The sequence below is a fragment of the Thermobia domestica genome, chromosome 7 (assembly GCF_964235325.1).
Source record: "Thermobia domestica chromosome 7, izTheDome1.hap1.1, whole genome shotgun sequence".
In the NCBI taxonomy this organism is placed as follows: Eukaryota; Metazoa; Arthropoda; class Insecta; order Zygentoma; family Lepismatidae; genus Thermobia; species Thermobia domestica.
Genome location: NC_137460.1, coordinates 40,500,750 through 40,525,493, shown reverse-complemented (window position 1 = coordinate 40,525,493; position 24,744 = coordinate 40,500,750). Strand labels below are relative to the sequence as shown.

General features: G+C 37.3%; 1 protein-coding gene across 1 annotated transcript in view; it reads right to left on the bottom strand.

Annotated features, from left to right (window-relative positions):
* Positions 1–10,267: 10,267 nt before the first annotated feature.
* APP-BP1 (Nedd8-activating enzyme E1 regulatory subunit APP-BP1) overlaps positions 10,268–24,744 on the bottom strand; it is a 40,205-nt gene continuing 25,728 nt past the window's right edge. Inside the window, exons 8-10 of the mRNA XM_081764505.1 lie at positions 21,600–21,736; positions 20,002–20,119; positions 10,268–10,740 (exon numbers count right to left, since the gene is read on the bottom strand). Of these exons, the coding sequence (XP_081620631.1) occupies positions 10,628–10,740; positions 20,002–20,119; positions 21,600–21,736 (368 nt within the window). The 3' untranslated portion in view covers positions 10,268–10,627. The remainder of the gene's footprint in view (positions 10,741–20,001; positions 20,120–21,599; positions 21,737–24,744) is intronic.

The window sequence follows — 24,744 nt, the reverse complement described above, 5'->3', positions numbered from 1 at the left end:
GTAACGCGGTATAAACTTGTTAAATAATCCTGATGATGAACACTCGATAATGTGCTCGTAATCATGATCATTTGATGAATTATGGTCGCTACAGAGATACTTTATGGTTAATAATCTTGTATACATTAACGTTGTGTTCTTTAATGTTTCATTAGTAGTAAGACTGAAGATGTTTAATGGGAATAGGATGCATGGAAATTAATTACATATAGGTGAGAACTATATGCACTGACATATCGTTTTCAGGCTTACAGTGCAGTTTTCATAGTATAAAAGACCTTAAGGTCATTTTGCTTCACGAGACGAAGATAAACAATCCTACATGGGCATTGGACAAACTTTGGAATACGGGTAACATCATACTCTGCCGTTTACCGTCGTCCCAACTGCAAAAGAGGAGCACGATGACTCAATAGTAGAGTGCTTGCTTCTGTGGGTGGGGTCGCTGGTTCGATCTCTGGCCAAAGTAAGTTTGGACAGCATCGTGTCCGTGAGTTTTCTCGGGTACTCCCATATGCTCATTTCACCATCATTCACTTGCTTTAATCGTCCATTTCCCTTAGCCTAAAGGGCATAATCGTGGGACGTTACACTGGAAGATTTCATTTTCAACAACCAACCACAAAAGAAAATAATGACTCAGGATTTGTATATAGGTGGAAATCCGCACTAGAAGTCTCAAGAAGTTAGTGGAAAAAAATCTTCAATTTAACGTCGCATAAATATGCTCTTTATGCTAAAGACGATTGATGATTAAGGAATGTGAATAATTATTATGAAAGAATTGGTAAAGTGAAAATGTAGGACGAAACGGGAGAACCCCAAGAGAAAACCTACGGACACTATGTATTGTCTATCATAAACTTATTTTGCACCGGAGATCTCCACTGCCAGAGGTGAGGGTGAGCACTCTACCACTCGGAAACCGTCCCTTCTCCTGAAGAAGTTAATGTTCATTAGTTTAGACATGTCAGTATGTGTAGTTATCCAGGGGTACCCACGGGCGAGTTTCAGAGTGCAAATTGCCCCCTTGAAATTATTTGAGAGCATAATTTTTCATTGAAAAGTATACAAACTGAAGAATGGCATATTTGGGGAAGGGGGCAGCCCTGAGTTATTAGCTATCTAATTAATTTCCTTGCATCCTATCCTTACTCGTGTCGTGACGATACTGACAGCAACCAGCGAAATTCGACATTAAATAAGTTTGAACAATTCTGTAACAAGATATAGAATAGCAAGATTAGTACCTTCTGCCTTTGTTTATAAGACATCTCTTTAAGTGATTTACATTAGCAAAAAAGAGATTTCCAAATGCTATTCGAATCAATAATAGATGATAATCAGGTTGAGTTCATGTTCAGAGCACTTTATTTTGCGCCTCAACAGTATCTTGCGATAATTAAACTCTTTCAGTAATGAAAAATAAATAATGGATAATAATCTGTTTCATGTACCTTTGAACAAAGTTGTGACACACAGGGAGAGCATGTTGCAATTAGCGACGATTGGCGCACTTTTACACTCACATTAAATGGCTTAGGAGAATTTGTAGTTCTTTTCATCCTGTTCGTTGCTTTTCCCTATCCTCTTACAATTCCAAAACATGAGAACCATTATAGGCTAAGAAAGTAATACAGTTTTATCCACTCGTTGCTTTGGTAATTGCCACTTTTTGTTTCGAACTACACACGTTCAGTAAACAACATTGGCAATGAATTGTTTTGTAATTTGTATCTGGATACATATTGTAAGGTTCTCCCTGTGTAGGAGTAGGTGGAGCTTGGTAGAGTAAGTTGTAGCCCGGAATAGTCTTCCACTACCGGTTTTTATTATATAAAACCCTCTATAAACAATATTTTATAGAAATACTATAATGATGTAGCTTCCCTAATATAAAGTAGAAAAAGGTGACCCAAGGCCCGAGCAACCTAGGACAGGATCACCACAGAACTCCGAGCAAGCTGGCTGGAGTGGATTAGGGATCCCCAATGCTCCGAAGCAAGCAAAGAAGGGTAGCCACAGAGCTCCGAGCGAGCTAAGTGACTGAGGTTGGGAATTTCGACAGCGCTCCGAGCAAACTAAGCGGGAGGGAAGGAAGCCTAGAGTTCCGAAGCAAACTCAAGGCTTTAGTTTGGGTATCTCCTAAGCTCCGGGCAAGCTAAAGGAGGGATTGACCATCCGAGACTGATAGTTGTTCATCCTCTCGGTTATGGGTGCTCTAGATGATGCGATGGCGCCAGTGGCGTAACTACGTTTTATGGGCTCCCCGCAATAGAATAGCAAGGGCCCTCGCCTTAACATTTTTTGTGGAATGATAGATAACAATAAATAACCATGCTTCCCTATATCTGTGAATAATGAATTAAATGCATGCAACTACTAGGCATAAATATTCATAAATGGAAACCACTTTGTTATACATATAATTTATTCAGTAAGCTTCAGAATGGAAGATGGTCTTACCTCTTTGCAGTCAGTGACGTTAGTCTTCATGAAAAGTAGCAGAAATTAATTGAATGATTTTTCTTTCTTGCTTTTCTGTCGGTAAAATCCTTTACTAACTCCCATACATCCATTTTTCCTGCTTCGTCCGCATTTATTGAGAGCAGTGCTAGATTACTTAATCTATTTTGGCCCATTATGCTTCTCACATGGTTTTTATTTTATTTTGTTTTGTTTTACTAATTTCAATTTTGGAACCTAACTTGAACTGACAAAGACAGAGATCGTCAAAAACAACAAATACGCGATAAGAAGTTCTGAAAAGCTAGACTCCAATGATTTATATTTAAAGTTTGATTCACTGTCACTGAGACGACTATCTTCACACAACTCATCAAAATAACATTTGACGTTTTTGAATCGTTTGCATTTAAATGATGTCTGAACATTCCATTTTTCACACAGGTTGTTTCTTCCTTCAGATATAGCCGAAAAAAGGGGAGGACGGCAGAATATTGCCGACTAATACAAAACTGAAAAGCATGTTGATTCGACCTATTAAGAGCCCCCTCCCGCATTCCAGGGTTTTCGCGTCATAGTAGTTACGCCCCTGAATGGTGCTGCTGTTCCCTCGCACGTAGTGGTGGACACGTATCATTCATAATAATAAATTGGCGCATAAAAATTAGTTGGACTGTTTTTAGAGCGATTCAAACCTTGCTGAAAAATTAATTCAAGAAGTGGGACAATCATCTTTCATAAATCTTTCTCATATTTAATTCATCTAAAATTTACTGTAGTGACTTCCATACCGTCACCTTCAATCGCCTATCGTTTAATACCATATTGTGCATTTCCTCGATGTCTTCATCAGTGGTTGCAGTACAATAACTTCGCCACCTACCAAGATTAAGCTGATACTGAAGTATCATACCCTCATTAAACTTTCCATTAGATACTAGACACCTGTGTAGGATAAGCGTACACAGTATAATTAATGAAATATAACCTAAAATTTCCATCAACTCTTGAATTGGAATTTTTATTTAATATTGTGCAAAGACATGAATTGGTAAGTGACATCGAGCTGAACAAAATTACATGGTTTAGTGTGTTATCGTGCGCAGTTTTCGAGGAAATAGTTTTTTCCTTCTTCTTTCTGTTTAGACACCATCCAGACATTGTAGGGAGACACCTACTTGCAACCAAGTAAAACACTATTATAACTGAACTTCATACTCAGGTATGTAGTTTAAAATTTCCTCTGTGGTTCTATGTACATTTGTTTATATACAGGGTGTTAATGAACTATACCGACAAACTGTAGGAGGCGATTCCTCACATCAAAATAAGTGAAAAAGTTCATATGGACCTGTGAGGGAAAAGTGCATAGTTTCAGAGCTAGGGCTGTCAAAAATCGCGAAAAATCCAAATTTAGAGAGACTGTGGATGGTAGTCCTTATCAGCGTAAAGAAAGTCACGCATATGCAATCCAAAAATGCATATTTCATTAATGTTCAATTGGTGTACAGAGTATTCCTTGTAGGGTAAAATTCCCAGACATGCCATCAACCGAATTTTGAGATATGCTCTTGACTTTATGATTGGTCCAAAGTAGTCAAATGATAAGCTTTGATAGCAGTGAACACGAAATCATTTGGCGCAATGTCGGAAGTGTTAAGGATCGTCAGCAGCACGGTCTTTCGTACTCGGGAAAACGCATGCTGGGATGTTTTCTTTCATGTTTATAAGTGGAGTAAACGTGAATTATACCGTGACGAAATGCATCGTATCACGTTATTCCGAACACAAAAGAACATGAAGCTGCCGGGTCTTAACACTTCCGACTCCTCTCCGAAGTATTGGATGTCCATTGTTTTCAAGGCTTACTTCCTATCTACTTTGGACCGTCCTTGAAATCAGGGTATATCTGAAAATTCTATTGAGAGCATATCTGAGAATTACACCCTGTAGGGAATACCTTGTACACTTATTGAAAATTGATGAAATATGCACTTTTGGATTATGTATGCTTGGCTTCCTTTACGCTGATAAAGACTACCATCAACAGTTTCTGGAATTCGAAATAGGGCCTGTTGAAATTTAGCTTTTTCGCGATTTTGGACAGCCCTAGCTCAAAAACAATGCACTTTTCGCCATAGGTCTATATGAGCTTTTCTCTTATTTCTGATGTGAGGAATCACCTCTTACAGTTTGTCGGTACAGTTCATTAACACCCTGTATATACAATCGAAACCGGTTATAACAACATCGCTTTTAACGACGTATTGGGTATAACGGCGGAATCTAACTGTACCGTCTAAATCCTATATAAAAACTGTGTATTAAAAAAATCACTTAGTACGACATTGTATATTACGACATATCGTATAGAACTACTTATTTTTATCACATTATCGGAGAAATATATCGGCTATAACGTACAATGTTGACTTTTGTTTGTCACGTGTTTGGAGATTGCTAACATCAATGTAAGGTTTATTTTCAAATCCTTGTTTTGCTTATACTATACAATACATACAGTAGTTTAAAACATGCTCAACATTTTATTCATTAGCCAAGGCAGTGTACGACATTATTAAACAATTTACACTGTTACTATTTTCTCACTTATTATAAGTTTTCATATTTTATTGCCATACAGTATTATTGCTGTACGTACTGTATAAACATTAGAAGAAAATATCCCCTTCAGTCCCACTCCATAAATATTGAATGTATGGTATTTCAGTTACTTTTTTTTATTTGTTTTGTTTTAGATTTATTCTGTTCGTTAACCATGTAAATGTTCAGCCTAAAACTTAAATACGAAATTTTGAGGAAGAAAAGGAAAACCCGGTTTGTGCGACTATCGGCTATAATGAATATAAATTTGCGGTTCCTTCGGAGTCGTTATAACCGGTTTCGACATTATACATAATCTTCTCAAATCGAATGACCCTTTTTGATATATGCTGTATTCAAATTTTGTACGTACTATTACGAGATGTTCCTTTAAAGAGAGTTGGGTAAATGGCCACTATTTATGTGTATCTTTATAATAGATGTTCTGTACTCATCATTGTACTCACCACGAGCATGTACGTCCATGGTGTGGATTTTTTTTTTTTTTTTTTTTTTTTTTTTTTTTTTTTTTTTTGTTAAGTCATGCAAACTAATGCTAGCACATACTTTTGGATGAAAATCATAGGGATTTCATAAGTCCTTTTGAGTAATGGGAACAGATTATAAATACCAGTGGGTGATCTATGGAAAAATTGGCAGAAAGAGGATGTGAGAAAATCCCAAGAAAACATGACTACGATGTTTACTGCAAGTTTACATGATCTGAAATCAAACCAGAGGCTGTCGCACCAGTATTCATAATTCATTCAAGGTTTACACAGGAATTCTGATATTGATTTCCATGACTAAGTAAGTAAATTTTCCAACCCGCGATATGACGAACACAATCATTTACGGTTATTTATTAAAAAAAAAAAAAAAAAGCATCCATCAATCCCATAGCCGTCCAGTGCTCTCCTTTGTATTTGTAAATACACTATATGGTTACTTTCTTAGTGTAAAAACTCACTAACTTCCCGTATTTAGAATACAGTAAAATATTAATACCAAACAATAATTACAGACTAACGATATCTTAACTATTTCGTCATTCTGGGTACTCATATGCAAGTAAACATGTACGAGTAATTTGGTCTCTCTGATTATCTACAACCAACAAACCTAACAATTTTCCTTTGTAGCATTTGAATTTTTGGATCAGAAGATCCAATATACAAGGGGGGATCAAATATAAACGGGATTTTTGTTCCTGAATATCAACAGTTGGTAGGACTGGCCGCGCGCTTCTGCTATGTTTAGACGGGACTGCTGGGAGTGGAGAGAGCGTGCTGTTAGGTATTTCCCGCCATTTCGTCAGTACCGCTCATGATGTCCGAGAACAGGTGTACCCCTCCACTGCGCAACGCATAATTATAAAATTTCTTGCTCATGAAGGAGTTACAGCGGCAGAAATTTGCCAGAGATTGACTGCACAGTTCGGGGATCAAACACTGTGAAGGACGCGTGTGTATGCCTGGCATAAGAAGTTCAAGGAAGGGCGAGAACGTGTGGAAAATCATCAACACATCGCCGTCATGGGACCAGCATTACGGACGAAAACATTCGTGCGATTAAAGGTATTATTGACGACGATCGACGAGTAGCAGTATCAGAAATTGAAGAACAAGTCGGAATCAACTATGGGAGTTGTAAAGCAATTATCAAAATTGACCTACAGTTCCGTAAGGTGTGTTCCAGATGGGTCCCTCACCTTTTGACCGAAAATTTTAAGTTGATACGTTCGGAGGTCTGTCAGATGCTTAAAGCAAGGTTTGCGGAAGAAGGTGATGCATTTTTGAGTCGGATCGTCACCTGCGACGAAACATGGATTCACCACTACACTCCTGAATCCAAACAAGCCAGTATGGAGTGGCGGTGGAAAGGGGAGGCAGCACCAGTGAAAGCCAAGACTCTACTGTCAGCTGGCAAGGTTCTTTCAACCGTTTTTTTTTTTTTCGATCGGCGAGGCATTTTGCTGATTGACATTTTACATGAGCGACGCACAAAATAAATGCTGAATAATACTGCGAGCTGTTGAACAAGGCGAGTTGCATATCGCCGCAAAAGACAAGACCAATCTATTCGACAGATCCTCCTCCTACAGGACAATGCGCGACCCCATACTGCAGATTGAACTGTCTCGAAGCTACAAGAAATGCACTGGACTAGACTTGGAACATCCTCCTTACAGTCCAGACTTATCGCCCTGCGATTTCCATTTGTTCAGACCGGTTAAAGAAGCTCTAGGAGGGCAACGATTTGAAGACGACGAGAGAGTGGAAGAGTTTGTGCGCAACTGGCTGGTGCCAGTTCTTTTTAGGATGAGGGCATCAAAAAGCTGCCCATACCCTGGGACAAATGCATTTCCAAAGGAGGAAACTATATGGAAAAATAAATTGTAAGTGCCTTGTGGTATCCAATAAAGGAATTTAAATAACAAGTAAAATCCCGTTTATATTTGACCCACCCTCGTATTTCAATCAAAAATGTTCTTGTACGCCTTACATCTGGAGAACTACATATGGTGCAGCCAAACCCAAACTATCAGATAACTCAGTATGATGTGCTTATTCCGAAGAAAATACGAAAACTCGATTTAGGGGCCGTTCAATAATTTTGTGGCCCCTGATCCAAAAATAATTATTGGCCAAGATTGCAATCTTTTGATACATTTTTTGGATCATTCCTAAAACTCTTGGGCCAAGATCGCGATCTTTTGATCCATTTTTTTAACATTCCTAAAATTCTTGTCGACTTAATTTTTTCTTGTTTTTAATACCTTTTGGTGCTCTTCAACCTTTTTTAAATAATTTTCTTTTTTAGCCTTTTTATGAACTTTTAAAATCTGTTTTGATTCCTTGAGATATTCTTAGATCGAGATTGAGTTTTTTTTTTTTTTTTATCTCTGACTTTTCTGTGAAATATAAAAGATTTTCATTGCTCGGCATATTTTTAAGCATTTCCCAGACTTTCAGAGCCAAGGAGGTTTGAGCTGTGTAATTATCCTAGGCGTCTCGTGCAAGACGTCTTTCAGTTCATATTAGTATGTCTTACTGTTTCCACAATCAAAAATCATGGCTAGAGCAGGTGATGTGGTCCTGTGATCCAGCTCTCCTAGAGACGAGATAGTGTGATAGGCCTCCAACTTCACCAGATTCAAATCCCGGCCCTGGTTCGCAGCCCATGTTAATAATAGGTCCCATCGTTCATAACTTCGGTGCTGTATACAGGGTTCCCACAAAAAATGAAGTTCGATTTCCCTGACATGAAATCTTGAACATAAATGGGAAGATATGGGGTAAGTTCAATCATACACTTTTTAACGACCGCCCCCATCCCCATACCCGCCCAACACACTCCTTTAATTACCATTTACATATTTGTTATATTAAATATGAGTAATTGTTATTTACACAAAATTTATCATGAAAGTATATAATAATATATGTGAGATACAATACCACATACTTTGACATTGCAAATTATACTTTTTTTCTTTTCTTTTGCTTACAAAAGGCAATAAAAAGCAATATAACATGCAGTCAAGAATATATTGCCAATTCTCCCTGATACCTATTACTATCAGTCCTAAAATGAAATGAAATTTGTAAGTTTTACGTTCCCCGGTTATGCCGGTTAGGCTAAAGGAGACGGTGATGATGAGAAATGAAGAAAGTGGGAGGAAACGGGAGAACCCCGAGAAAATCCACGCACACGCTGTTTTTCCACCACAAAGTTCATCTGGCGTGAGCTGGGATCAAAACCAAGGACCCATGAAATAGAGGTGAACGCTCTACCACTGAGCGACCGTAACCCACTATCAGTTCTAATATTGCCAACTCTGAAACATGTTAATCCTCACATTTACATTTTTTAAACAGAATTTGTTTTCCTTTCAGTTCTTGTTTGTTCTACGAGAGCGCCTTGTTCTTGTTTGTAACATAATTCCATTTGTTTCTTCTTTGCTTCCAATTTCTTAATTTCAGCACTTAGTTTTATTTTTCTACCTCTGATTTTACTTTCTTCTGCGTTTTTGATTCGTTTCTGTTTAAGGTATTAATCATATCGTATCCGAGTTGAATGAACTGAGAGAAGCAGTCTTCGATAAACAGTAACAAATTCTACACCTCCACAGTTCATAATTGCATCATGCGCTCGCCTCTGTGCTACCAGAGAATCTTCGATTTGGTTTTCTACAATAAGTGTCTTATTGACTAAGAACCCGCTCTCCACTGAGACTGCCGTGGGATGAATGCATTTCACATCACAGCATGCATTTCACATTTTCACAACATTTCACAAATCAGATTCTTGTTTCTTGGACATTATCTTTGCAAAGAAGTCATCTAACCTGATACTGCCCATCTTCTCTTCGTGTTCTCTGAAGTCATGAATTTCAGTACAGAAAGACATAAATTGACACTCTGCTTTCTCAGATACAGAATCAGATATTCTGTTATGCTCATGCAGAATTTGTAGGATGCGTTTCATCCTAGTCTGAGCAAGCTCTGGATTGTTCTTTTTAGCCTGGGGTCCAAAGCTGACAGAGCACGTACCAGTTTGTACTTCGGAGGGCTCATTTCTACAATCTTCTTGATTGTGCCTAGCAAAAAGTTTCTACAGTCAAACCTGAAAGCTAATTTATCTTTATCTAGTGCTTTCGGTTCTTTCAGTAGATTTACTGTCTTAAAACCGATGTCCACGAAGATGACAAGTCATACTTCGATTTCTGCTTTTACATGATCAATTAAACCCCCCCCCCCCTCTCACACACAAATACAGTACCTCACTCCCTCAGACGAAAGAGCAACAATGCATCATGGGAATGCTGTATCATTGTGATTCTCTTCACATGTCAATTTGTACAACTGATAGAAAGGAAACTATGTTAGATTGAAAAAAGAATGTTACACTTGCATATTTACGTTCCCTGACTTTCCATGACATTTTGCGCAAAATGCATGATTTCCCTGACTTTTCAGAATGTGGGAACTCGGTGTATAAGAACGTAAAACGACAAAAACTAGAAAAAAAATTTAGAAACTAAATAAATCACATTTTCCGGATGAACCTTTCTGTGGCCGACAAGGTCACTCGACCTCAAACTTTATACATAACGAAGATTTTTCGATTAATAAAACACTGTATATATTTGTGCGTGTGTGAAAGAAAAGGATTGGTAATGAGAAATAATGAATACAACTTTATATTCTTTATTATAAAACGAAGACTATTATTTTACAATGTCGCAGACTTATTTAATTTAAAATTTTGTAACTGAGAGAACATTAAACATTTTGCTAAGTTCAAATAGTTAAATAAATAAATTTGAAGAAACAAACAAAAGACAGCCATATATTCTTTATTTGTGACATTTTAAAGAAATAAACTTTTAAAAAGACTTAAACAATTTTTACAATCCTCGGTGCAATTTATGAAAATGACATAATAGCTGATTGTTTAGCGGTACTTGCCTTCCCATAAGAATGGCAGAAGCGAAATTCCTCTATACCACTGCTCTTCATACCAGCGATTGTTTTATATGTTGACAAAAAACTTACAACTTATATGTAGCAGTATTGGAAGTTACTGCATCGTAAATAAACGTATTATTGAGAGGCTTATATTGTCTTGTTATAATCTTGATGACTTCTTGAGCTGCACATCCACCTGTCGGAAAATAATTAATTATGATCATTCAATTTCATTAAAAGAAAGCATCAAATAAATTAGCTTCTTGCGCTTTCGGAAGTTTTTGACCCGAAACAAGACCTGCACCCTTGTAGAGGTGGTTGTCTTCTACCATGTAAAGTTATCTACAATATTTTCTACTGAGAATGTACAGCCAGTGTCAAAAGTCTAAGGACACTACTTATTTTTTAGAATTTTCCGAAGAAACTACATATTCACACCAACTCCTATTTGTTGAACTTGTTTTGCAAAATAAACATTGATTATATAAGGAAACGAAAATACAGTCCTGTTTTCATTGAGAGAAATTTATTGAGGAAGTTTGCGTTCATCGAAGTGCCGATCCTTAGCCTTGATAAGAGCTATATAAATCCCATCTTTGTTTTGCAGATAAATACTGCATAACTTGGAAGAAGGTTCGGAATCGTTATCCTGTTGTAGTACAAGTTACGACCCAAACTGCGTTCCTAATGAAATTGCGTGCCTCATTAAATGTTGTGATACACATTTTTCTCCATTATTCTGTCGATTTGAACTAAATTACTAGCTTGATTTCCTGTAGATCTCCACAAGAGTGACAATACTTTTTCTAGGTTTTACTATAGGTATTATACATCGGGATGTAAGGAAGGACGGACGGACGGACGCACAAACAGCTTCAAATTTTTGGGAACCATAAAGTTGAAATTTAAATTCGTCGGTGCAGAGTACACTCTTTTATTGTTCATCGATCCAATATTTATGTTACAGCACCATAGTATATTTTTGCAATTCTTCCTGAGGAAGGAATCTTAAAGAAGAAATGAAACAAAATAATTTAGATTTGGTAGGCGTTTGTGAAGTTAGATGGGAAGGTAATGGAGTATTGAACAGCGAAGGATATATAATGTTTTACTCAGGTAATACAAAGGGCGGTCATAATGGCGTAGGAATAATTCTTGGAAAACGCTTAAAGGAGAAGGTAGTGAAAGTAGAATTTATTGATGATAGAGTTATGATGTTAAGACTTGAAGGGAAAACGAAGGATCTAGTGGTGATACAGACATATGCACCGACGACTTCGCATGCAAATGAAGAAGTAGAGGAAAATTATGAGAAAATAGAAGAAATTATAGATAGGGAGAAGAAGGGTGCATGTATAATTCTAATGGGAGATTTCAATGCAGTTGTGGGAGAAAAATAGGAAGGTAGTATCGTAGGCAGATATGGTTTAGGCGAAAGAAATGAAAGGGGAGAGGGACTGGTGAATTTCTGTAGACAGAATTCACTAGTAATTGGGAACACTTGGTTCAATCAGCACAAGAGAAGAAGATATACATGGAAATCACCAATAGACGGCGGAAGATATCAGATAGATTATGTTATGATTCAGGACAGGTATCGGAATAGCTTAAAGAACGCGAAGACCCTTCCCGGGGCTGATATTTTCTCAGATCATAATCTTGTGCTGGCCGAAGTAGATATTCAACTGAAAAATGTAGGCAGAAGAAAAGTAGGTAACAAAGTGTTGAATACTGAAAAGTTGAAAAACAAGGAAATAAGAAATCTTTTCGCTGAAAAATTCGAAGAAAAATGTTCAAACGAGGAAAGGATAGACGCAGGTAGTAACGCACGGTGGGAACATATTAAATGTTGCTTAAAGCAGGCTGCAGAAGAAACAGTATGTTACCGCGAACACAAAACTGCTAAGAAACCATGGGTTACAGACTAGATGTTGCAGAAAATGAGGGAGAGGAAGGTGTGGAAACAGGTTGATACAGAAGAGGGCAGAAAGATGTACAGAAAGTTAAATAATGAATTACGAAGAGAAACAGACAGAGCGAGGGAAGAGTTTTACAAAAGAAAATGCGAGGACGTAGAAGAATTAGAAAGAGTTGGGAAATATGAGGAAATGTACAAGGAGGTGAAATTATGGAATTTCGGAGGAAACAAGGGAGTATTATGATGGCAGTAGAAAATAAGAATGGGAAGGTAGTCAGCAAGAGAAATGAGGTCATAGGAAGGTGGAAAGAATACGTTGAAGACTTATATGAGAGTAGGGATAGACCGTGTAGCCTAAATGTTGAAGTGGAAAATGAAGTAGGCGAGGATGATAAAGGATTTAGTATTCTTCGGGATGAGTCTGAAAAGGTTATATCCGAGATTAGGAATGGAAAGGCAACAGGAATAGATAACATACCAATCGAATTCATCAAAAATGTAGGAGACAAGGGAAAGAAAGAATTGTTGCGACTATGCAATGAAATATATGAAACAGGAGAATGGCCAAGAGACTTTCTGAAAACGATCATGATACCGATGGCTAAGAAATCGAACCCAAAGAGATATGAGGATTATAGAACTATTAGTCTCATATCTCATGCAGCTAAAATTCTGCTCCGAATACTGGACAGAAGGTTATATGAAAGAACAAATAAAGATATTGAGGAAGAGCAGTTCGGGTTCAGAAGAGGCAAGGGCACAAGAGATGCTATTGGATTATTAAAGGTGATCGGTGAAAGATTTATAGAAAAAGGGAAAGAGATGTATGTTGTATTTATTGATCTAGAAAAGGCTTTTGACCGCGTGAATTGGGAATTGTTGTTGGGAGTTCTAACAAAGATAGGGTTGGAATGAGAATAGAAGACTCATAAGAAACTTATACATGAACCAACAAGTAAGTGTTAGGATAGGGAAAGAACTGACGGAAGAGAGTGCAATTGGAAGGGGAGTTCCACAAGGAGGCTGCCTCTCGCCAACACTATTTAATGTCTATCTAGAAGAGATAGTGAAAAACAGCCTACATGATGATGATAGCATTTCGGTAGGAGGTAGAATGATTAGATGCATAAGATTTGCAGACGATATGGCGCTTGTTGCAGAATCTGAAAAGAAAATCAATAAAATGTTAGAAAAAATAAGAAAGGGTTTTGAAGAATATGGGATGAAAATAAATGTTAGAAAGACAAAAGCCATGGTGATTGGAACGAAGCGGTCTGTGTCAAATATAAAAGTAGGAGGGGAGAAAATAGAACAAGTGAATAGTTTTCGATACCTGGGTAGTATTCTTAGTAATGACATGAAATGCGAACGTGAAATAAAAGCAAGGATAGGAATGGCGAAAGAAGCCTTTAAAAGAAAGAAAAGTCTGTTTTGTGGGGACCTTGAACAAAGAGTTGAGAAAAAGACTCATAAAATGCTTTGTGTGGAGTGTTGTACTGTATGGGGCGGAAACGTGGACATTACGTAAAGGTGACAAAAATCGACTGGAAGCCTTCGAAATGTGGGTGTGGAGAAGAATGGAAAGAATTAGTTGGGCGAGCGGAAAACGAATGAGAGAGTGTTAGAAATGATGGGTGAGAAAAGAACACTTTTAGATATTATTAGGAAGAGGAAGAGAAACTGGTTGGGACATTGCCTAAGAAGAGATTGTATCATGAAGGACGTCCTAGAGGGTATGGTGGCGGGAAAGAGAGGGAGGGGGCGAAGGAGACTACATTAATGGATGATATTAAAACAGAAAGATCATACGCGAAGACGAAAAGGTTAGCGGAGGACCGTGGACCATGGAAGCTTCTCAGCTGCGGCAAGTGACCTGCCAATAAAGGCAGAATACCTATGATGATGATGATCCTGAGGAAGGAGGGTTTCTTTGCTGCAACTGCACCCCCAAGACCATAAGTCTGCATGCTTCGGACCACCGTCCTATCTGATATCGATTGGGAATGGCTCTTTCGTAGTTTCGTTGCTACTTCCGGAGCGGGTAAAAGTCTATTCCGTTTGCATGTATTTCTAATGACCTTGCCCTTAAGAGAAGTTATTTCTGGACGACGTTTGTTTCGGTGCAATATTAACACGTTTGTAGCTGTCTTTCTAGAGTCTGACGCATTGCCACGGCTGATATCTGCAACCACACTTTTCCTTCCGCATTTGATAATACTTGCATGTTCTTTACAATAATTTACTATTTCACATGAGTGGAAGCAACACGTTCACATGCACTACATTTGCACCCAACTTTATATGATACGACTGAATATAGGTATAGCACATACAATCACACACAACTGTTCGTTGTAATAAACAGACAACTAGTGATAATGGTTGGCACGAACACCACTAGATGTTAAAACGATGCATCACCGGACAAAGCGTGACGTAACTTGTGTGTTCGTTATTTGTCATTTTTACTGCAAAGTAGTTTTCCTCAATAAATATATCTCAATGTAAGCAAAATCATGCATTTTTGTATCCTTATATGAATAATGTTGTTTACGGTTGTTAATCTCGATGTAAGCAGAATCATGCATTTTTGTATCCTTATATGAATAATGTTGTTTACTTTGGACACAATGGTTTTATTTGGAAAATTCTGAAAAATCTGTAGTTAGCTCAATCTACATTATCTACAGTGACTGTATCTACATTATCTTCCACTGAGAATTCCCACAATGTTTTCCGCTCTGCGAATGTCTAAAATATATTCTACTCTGAGATTGTCTACAACGTATTCCATTCTGGAAATATATCTACGAGGAGCGGCTAATAAGTTCGCAATCTAACAAATTAAATAAAAGAAAAGTTGCTATTAAAAAGATATTTCTTACTACAATCTCCCTCGACTGAAAGGATTCACATATATTTTGTCAATTAGAAGAATAACAGAACATAGAAACTTTAAAAATCGTACTCATGTACACAAAAATTTGACACATAATTTTTTTGTTTTCTCGGATTAAAATACTGCATATTATAACACTTAAATTTCATACAATTGACGAGTTTTTATATACTGCACCTATAGTAATAATATTGTTATTTAAACTACAGACAGATAGGTAAATTAACCATACAGTAAAAGAATGGTTGTCCGTAATTTCTTATATAATATGCAACATAATCAGCAGAAATTGCTTGAGTTTGGTGAGAGGAGGGTGGTTACAGAAGGAAGATTTCTTCCAATGCTTTTCCCGGTGGAAGCGTTCCTAGTATCGCTGCTAAGTTCCCTCTTTGCACAGCCATACTTAATCTCTGTATAAGAAAGGCTGAAGTTCGAGTGTCGCCTGTTTTGAGAGTTATTCGGCGCCCAACTTGTTTAATAAAATTTAGTCCTTCATGACCCCAGGACCCATAAGTTTCGATGGCGATGGTGACGAAGTGGTATTTGTCCAAGAGGTTGTTATATTTTCGTCTCTTTTCAGATTCTCTACGAGTTGCGACCATCCCAGCTTTTGTGGAAGAAGTAAGAAGATTAGAGGGGGCTAGAGTATCGGTACAAGTGAAATCCCATATTAAAGCCTTCCCTCGTTTCCATGGCACCAATGACATTCCATCAGGTCTCTTGCCGTCAGAACGACTACACCCCATTGGCTCTCTCACGGAAGGCGTTCCAGAAGAGATGAGGGCTCTCATGATGAGGTCATTAACATCGGAGTGGCGAGAGTATCTGCCAGCACTGTAGAGACATGAAAGGCCATGTATGCCTTTCTTATCTACTAAACTTCCGCAAGCAAGGCACCGGTGTTGTTCGCAGACATCTGCTCCCAAACGTAACGCACAAGCGATTCTAAAACTTTCGTCAGGAAGATGCAGCCCTAGGGATGGAGATGGAATAGCCTGTACCCAGGTACCTGCTTCAGGGGATGAAGTAGCTAGAAGACGTGCCTTATCCTCAGGATTGGTGGAGGACTGAAGAGAAGAAAATCTGGAGTTTATAAGAGAAGCTCGACTGAAATGTATTTCTCACATCGGGCGGCAGAAAAAAATATGCTTCTTCTTCGCTTTCAAAATTGTTTTCTGCAGCCGCCTTGATTTCGTTTTTCAAATCTCCTGCCTCGTAATTCCTTTTTTCAGATTGGAAAAAAGAAAATAGTCGCTCGGGGACAGGTCTGAGCTGTAAGGTGGGTGGTCTCGTATCTCTGTAAAACCACTTTGCTTTTGCAAGACTGCTTCACGAACCTGAGCCAATAATATTGCGTAATATTGACCGACTTTTCCACTTTGAACTTCTTTGGTTTTTTTTTTTTTTTTTTTTTTTTTTTTTTTTTTTTTTTTTTTTAAATCTGCTGTATAGATTTCTGTTTCGACTCCGGATTATATTGGCGAATCAAACTCTCATCCACAGTTACGATTCGGGCGCAAATTTTGTCGAGATTGTCTCCGCCCGATTCCAAAAAATCTTTACAGCTCTCAAGTCGTTGCTTGTGCGGTGTAAGCATTTTTGATACCCTGTGCACGCTACTTTTCTTCATGTTTAACTGTTCGTACAAAACATTTCTCCGACTCATTCTTTACTAAGCTGCAACTCTTCCGCTATTTGCCACAATTTTATTCTTCGGTTGGCCAGAACTAATTTTTCGACTTTTGCAGTGTTTTTTTCAGTGACAACCGTTTCAGGCGGGGGAGGGGGGAGTCATCTTCACAGCTCTCTCTGCCTTGTTGAAATATGTTAACCTATTTTTTTTGACCTTTATATACGAAGGCCTGAGGGCCTTGTCATCCTTTAGGGCTGACTACATATCTTCAGAAATTTCTTTAAGCGATTAACAGATCTTCATGAGATATTTCATCATGATGCGGTGCTCAAAATCACGAGAATTTTCAGATTCGGCCGACATGATGATGTTCATCCTTCCACAAATAATAGAGTAATGAGATTATTATTGAAATATTTATACTACCAAAGAGTGTCGCAATTAGTGCTATCATAAGTGAGCAAGAATTACTGTTAGGTACCTCGGGCCGCAAACTTATCAGCTGCCCCTCCTACAACATCTCTGAGGATGTGTCTAGAATGTACTCTACTCTGGAATGTATCCACACTATCTTCTACTCTGGGAGGTGTCTAAAATATCTTCTCCTTTAGGAATGTGTCTACGATGTATTTTACTCTGAGAATGTGTCTACAATGACACATCTCTTCGAACTGAAATACTTTTACAGAAAAAAATCTCATCTTTAAGAATCAGTATGTATGCTGGACGGTCAGGCTGAAGTATCTGATCAGATCGGTACGGTGTTAAACAAGGTTAGTAGTTAGTTAACACTATCACAAGGTTACCAGTGGAGCAAGTTCCCATACAGACTTCCATTCAATTATAGTAACATGGTTCTAACATCAAGACAACTAGAGTTCAAACTGTATTTTTCCGCTCGTGGCCGAAAACTCGGTGATAAAAGCTCTAGTAGTTAGCCGAGAGCATTCTGTTCGGGTTAGCGAAAGAAACAGAGTAGAGCACATTGAAAAATCTCTTCTTGGATGTGGAACACATGTTCTAGTTCCACGAGAGAGATTATATGGAAGCAGAATCGTTAAAACCTTCACTTGAACACTTGGACTACTCGTCGACCCTAACCAGGCTATCTCCCGATCAACTGCTACATCATTAGCCATGCCCTCGGCCACGAGCAAAGAAAAACAGTCTGTAGAACGTGTGAGAGCGGAATCTCCTCTCTCCAAAACTTAAGTATGGTGCCTTTAACTGATATTTTCATGACTAAAGTATGCCCACTACATTGATGCGCAAGTTAAAAACTGACAACAGTGCGTTTTTACGTCAATGACTTATAAATATTTTGCTTACAATTCTTTATCTGTTTCGCGTGCTATCTATTATAACTTAACTACATTGTTCTCGAATCTACCAATTTATTAATCAAGGGTTTCTACAGATATCTTAGTTTCAATTTGTCGGCCTTCCTCTTCCCTTATAGCCCACATCTCGCCTATATGTTCTATCCTTAAATGTTTTTTATATTACAATTTAATGTTTAGTTGCAAAGAAGAAATATACAAGGGACGTGCCGAAAGTTTTTCGATACTAAAATTCAAATAGCAGCGTCCCAAACGAATCCCTTTTAAAGCATATGCCCTCTAGTGGTGAAAGGTATAACTGCAAGGTTGCAGGTTTGTTTGTTTGAAAATTAGAGGGCTGGAAGTGTATGTTAGTTTGAACCTATCAGTCGGCAATAATGGAGCTCGAGCGACGTCATTTACTGGCAATGATCTTTTTACGATTTTAAGAACGGTTTAATGCAGAAGCAGTGCCATGATCGTTTTGAAAAGTGTTTCGGGGACTCTGCCCCTTCAACTGATTTATGGAATTTAAACGCGGCTGATCAAACATAACAGATAAGCCTCGCTCTGGGCGCCCTAGTTCCAGTTATGGATGAAAATGTCGCACCAGTAAGAAATTTTGTAAAAGATGATCGTCATATCACATACAAGGAATTTCAGTCAACCTTGCAGATTGTATCAACTGCATCCCAGTCCATAATAAAAGATTACCTCGGCCTTTCCATGCGTTGCAGTCACTGGGTCTCATATCTGCTTACGCCTAAGCAAAAAGATGACTACGTAGAGTGGTGCTGCTATATGCTTAAAAGATTTTCGTAGGGCTTTCGCTAAATTTATTTAATTATTTAAATTTAAACAAGGGATGGTTGAGTGACGAATGGGAGGCGGTAATTACAAAATTTTCACAACAATTGGCAAGACAATAAAAATAATAACATGAGTTGGCAACATTCCAACAAGGGACAAGAAAGGCACACAAGTTGACTCCGCCATATTTTAGTTTGCATTATCTTGATCTGGTGATTACTGACGCACTTGACAACGGGTTTCCATACAACACAGTTCTTCCCTTGTTAAGTCCGTTCCATTTTTATTTCTTGATTGTCCTATTCTTCTTTTTCTTCCTGTTTTTAACCTCCGTGACCAAGACTCCAGGGGAGAGTCGAAAGCTTGAAAGCTTAAAGAAAATTAAAGAATTACAGGAATCTATAAGTGGTATGATAAAATATTTCACTTCACTAAAACACAAGTGAAGCGGAATCTTTAAGAGTCTGGCAATCGAAGGTAACAGAACTGGTTGTCGAAATCATTCCAGGGATATAATTATCCAATTAGGAATCCTAAGGCACGTAATAGATGAGTCTTAGCAAAATTAATAAATTGTGCCACTGTGTTAAAGTGTAATCGAATGAGGCAGTTCCGCAGTCCAGTGATCAGATATTTCCAACACCGTTCCATACCTACTAGTATGAGATGGAAATATAACGATTAAAAATAGTAACATCCATCTCAAAAGGTCCGACAACGAAAACAAATCCTTTTCCGTGCACAGTTCTAAAACAGAAGAAAACCTGAATGAAACAACTCATTACAAAGGTTATGTTTAATTTATCTTCCGTCTTCGGTCAACAGATCACTCAAGTAATTAATATTAAATGATTCTGACATCATTTAGTAACACTTACCTATGAAGGATGAAACGGAGTGAATTTCTGCACCACCATATCTACACACTTCATGCAAATATTCATCCTTAGCCAAAGGCCCAGTTCCCCATTCGTTAAGTAGCTTCGAAATACAGGCCTAGAGAAGGAAATAACATCATTAACAATTTCTGACAAAAGATCCTAATAGAGGCAATATGAGTTGATTTTAGTCAAGGAGTAAAAGACTGGAAATTGCTAAGGTATTTATGTATTTCAGGTGAACAAGCATTTCCTATTTTGGAGGGAAAATTATGCATGAAGAAACTATCTACAAAATGGATGCTTCTGTGTCACTGCAATTAGCCGGAACGTTTCATTTTTTCCTTTCTTACTTTTTTACATCCTGCTTATTGATTATCTTCCAAGTAGTACACAAATGGTTAAGAATATACTCTGCTAATATTTTCGAGCAAATCAAGCAGAAAAATTATACCAGAAAGGGCCACGTTTATCAAGAAGAAAGTCATCATTAGGCGCACGAATTTTTCGCGCGAAGAATTTGAAAATTTCGCGTTTTGTTTGTCATATTTCGCGTTTTGTCGCATTTTCCAAATAAAGTTTCGCATTTCGTAGCTCTTGTGGAAAAGAATTCCCTGACATTTTTACAATTGTTCCTTTTATTCATAGATCACTGTAAAAATAAACCATGAATTACCTAAAAACAAAATACACTGAATATTTCACTTGACAATGTCATTTTCATGTATAGAAAATTATATTTTTTCAAATCAAACTGAGGAAAATCAGTAACTAAACTTACTATGAGTAGGAAAGTTGTGCTGTCTTCTGACAACACATAGGCACAAGTTACAATTAAGCATTACACATAAGCATGTTACATGTTTCCACATTTTCCTCCTTCATTGTTGTACGTTTGTCACTTATAAGTCCATACTTGAAAAAAATCTCTCACAATTAGCGTTGTTTGTTGGAAGCCACACATATGTAAGTGCATTTTCAACAAACTTCAAACAATCACCACTTCGGAACTCCCCATTCAGCTGCGATGGTGATAATTAACGGGCAACATGTTCCCTATAATTGTGTGCTAATCACCCAAAATGCACAGTTCATGCCACGTTCTACCGTTCCGTTAGTGGAAAACTAGCGTTTTTAGAGTAATTAAAACTAATTTTCAAAATTTCGCGTTATATTGCGTATTGTTAGAAATTTCGCGCAAAACTGCCAATTTCGCGTTTTATCGTGCAACGGAAACCAATGAAAATACACACAGAATATCATAAAACGTCACGAAATTGAAAATTACTTAATTCTGACACATTTCGCTTTATCGCGCAATGCGAAAAACTCGTGCCTCTAGTCATCATCCATTAAGATAATGCTCAACTCCATTTTTGTCGCAACTGCGAACATCAATGAGTTGGGGAATAATTTGCTGCTTCGGACTTCCAACATAGATTTTTTATCAATAAAAATATGCAACGGTAAGGAAATCTTTACAGCCCTGAACAAATGATAATAAGCCCTAATAGATCAAGAATTTTCACATTGCAATTCTTATTTGATCACACAAAGAGGTGTGGTATAGTCTACTCTACACTCATTTATTGTTTTACCTTGAGCTTTCCTATGTCTGGTTCCACCTGATCATCAAAAACACCTGGAAAAGTGTTGTACTCGGATTGGAATCTATCTACACCACGCAGCATTACATAATGAACCATAACGCTCTCAGGGTTTTCAAGATTTTGAGCTGAAAAAGTAAATTTAAAAAAAAGTTAAAACACATACAAACAAACTTCATGAATTATTATATTGTATTCGTATTGATCAAACTTGTGTGAGCCATGCTAACACTTCTGTTCCCTCATAATTATGAATAGTTGGTTAAACATATGAACACAATTATAATTTCGCTATGCAGAGTAATGTAGAGTAATGTTATGCATATTATGATAAATATAGGCTTCGATTACGCATAAAGTAAATATATTCACTGCTATTCATGAAAAATTTCGCCTTTTCTTCATAATTTTAAGTTCGTCTTACAAAAGGCACACAGATGCTACATACGACGCCATTGAAACTGCCTTAGCAACCGCCCTACGAACAGTTTATTTCTGACCAACATGGCTGCGCCCAGTAAAATTCACAGAAGACGACTTTAGTAGCGTATTAGAAAAACACATATGAAGATATATAACTTCCAGGCACTATGTTATATACTTAGTCAACATAACATAACACTTGTGATACGGTGGGTTATATAACTTACACTTGCTGAGAACAATGAATGCAATGCCAGTTTGAGAATCAATCAAGATAGCTAGCTCTGGACTCACAAGTCCTTAATGTTGTACACGCACTTTCTTAACTGTAGAATCCCAGGGTTCCCACTTAGTTTCCAAGATCAAATTCCCTGACTTTTCCAGGTCACTTCTCAGAAATTTCCAGGTACACCATTTTGTAGCACATATTTGTACCGGTGCATAGAAAAATAGAATTTGCACATGAAGGAAAAGTAACAAAACTTTTTTTGATTATGTAATGCTCCCTACCAAATAGCCAGATATAAGGCAAAAAGTGAAATCTGGTAACAAAAACAAAAAAAAAAAAAAAAAAAAAACGAAAATAATATGTACGCTATTTGTGTACATTTTCTGGTCAATAATGTTGCCAATGATTTTATGAAAGTGCTCAACATTTTCAATCTGGGCCTAACTTCACTTTTCACCCTGGATGGGGTATGGCTGTTTATTTTTATTTATTGCTACAAGTATTCTATTATTTTTCCTTTTCACAGAAATAATTATAGTAAACATTTACAATCGTTAAAGTTGTTAATGGACGGATTCAGAAGTTAAAACATTTTATCATCAATTTGACTATTTGTGAGACTTACTACAAATATATATTTTCTGTCTGTCAAGCGAGCTTTCTGCACTGATGATACATAATTACAAAAAATTTCGCAAGTTTGATCAATGTCTGCTTCCTCGCGAGATAATGTTATAATAATCTTAGACTTCTTAGCTTCAAGTTCTCTTATTTGAGATTGAATGTGTCTCTTCTGCAGTCTCTTTCTATGTTCATCTGATTGTTCACTTTTCTTTTTCTCCAATGCATTTGTATATCTTGAGTGGGACCAACGTACATATTGAAGCATCTTGTTGGTCACGTTAACTTTTAATGGACCACCCTCTACATAAACTGAGTCATACACCATTCTTTGAGCCACAACTGTCTCCACTTTCAACATTCGCGTTGCCATGCGAAAGCGTAAGTGTTAATTTCACGACAGATCACAATTCCTTATATTCTTTGTTGTTTGTTACTATGTTTGCGTACATTTGACAAAGATTATCATTTTGAAGAGAAAATTCCTTGAAAGAAATCGAGTGTACTGCTGTTTTGCCACATCTGCTTGCGTTGAAGATATGTGGTTATTATTCAACATTAGAAACGCAGACATCAAATACATTCATGCATTAACCAAGGAAGTGCCCTGTTATATTTTTTTTAAAGTGGAAATATTAAACCATTGGCTCCGGTAGCAAGAGTTGCCACCTCTTTCAAGCATTTGTCATTACGTAAGAAATGCCTGCTGTAGCTAAATGAAATTAAACAATAAGTTATGAAATTCCCTGACATTTTCAGACGTTTTAGTGAAATTCCCTGACTTTTCCAGGACTTTTTAGCGCTAAGCTGGATTCCCTAACTTTTCCAGGTGAGTGGGAACCCTGAATGCACTACAAGGAAACAAAAGTGGGACTTGAATAAGAAAATGACAAAAAGGCAAAAGACAAAAATTTCGGATTTTTTCCCCAAAAAATCCGGATTTTCATGGGGGAAAAACTCCACCCAAAAGTGTTTTATCTATATAATTTCTAGTTCTCACTAATACAATGACAATGGTCATGTAAAGATTATTAGTTTGAAAAATAAATATAGTAGCTACCTCATATTCATTATACAGTTACTCCCTTAGCTAAACGGGCATAATAGCGGGACGTTACACTCAAAGATTTCATTGTACACTACAATATAATTTAGTTATCTAATTTCAGAAGTAGACAAGCTTACAAATCTATTAAATATTACCTTAAATGTTAAAGTTCATATAATGTTGCCTTAAGTACATAAAGTCATCTTTTTCCGTGCATACAAGAAGAAAACTCTTGGAAAAGTAGAAGCTCAAGAAATCAGGGGAATAATTCTGCCTAGCAATGTAGAATAGTTAAAATAGTAAAGTGTACGAAATATGCTACCTATTTCAAATTGCATGATGCATCAAACAGGTAACTTTTTTTTTTTTTTAATCTTTAATACTAACACAGAGATTTATTTAATCTTATCATGGATTGCATAGATGAAAATCAATAGCTACAGAAAAGAAAAGCGGTTGTGTAGCCCGGACACCCACAGAACATCACACAAATGTTATTTTATAATTAACTAACTAACTCTATGACCTATGGAACCCGGAGGTTCAATGCCGCGTTCACAAAAGCTCTCCACTGGCTTCTATCCTTAGCCAATTGGATAAAGTTTCTACTTTGTATTTCTATTTCTGCGAGATCCATCTTAACATTGTCCTCCCATCTGCGCCTAGGTCTTCCTAATGGTCGTTTTCCGTTTAGTTTTCCAGTCAAGACTTTGAAAGCATTTCTACTTTCTTTCATCCTAGCTACATGACCTGCCCACCTAAGCCTCCTAGACTTGACAACCCTAACAATGTTGGGTAAACCGTATAAATTATGT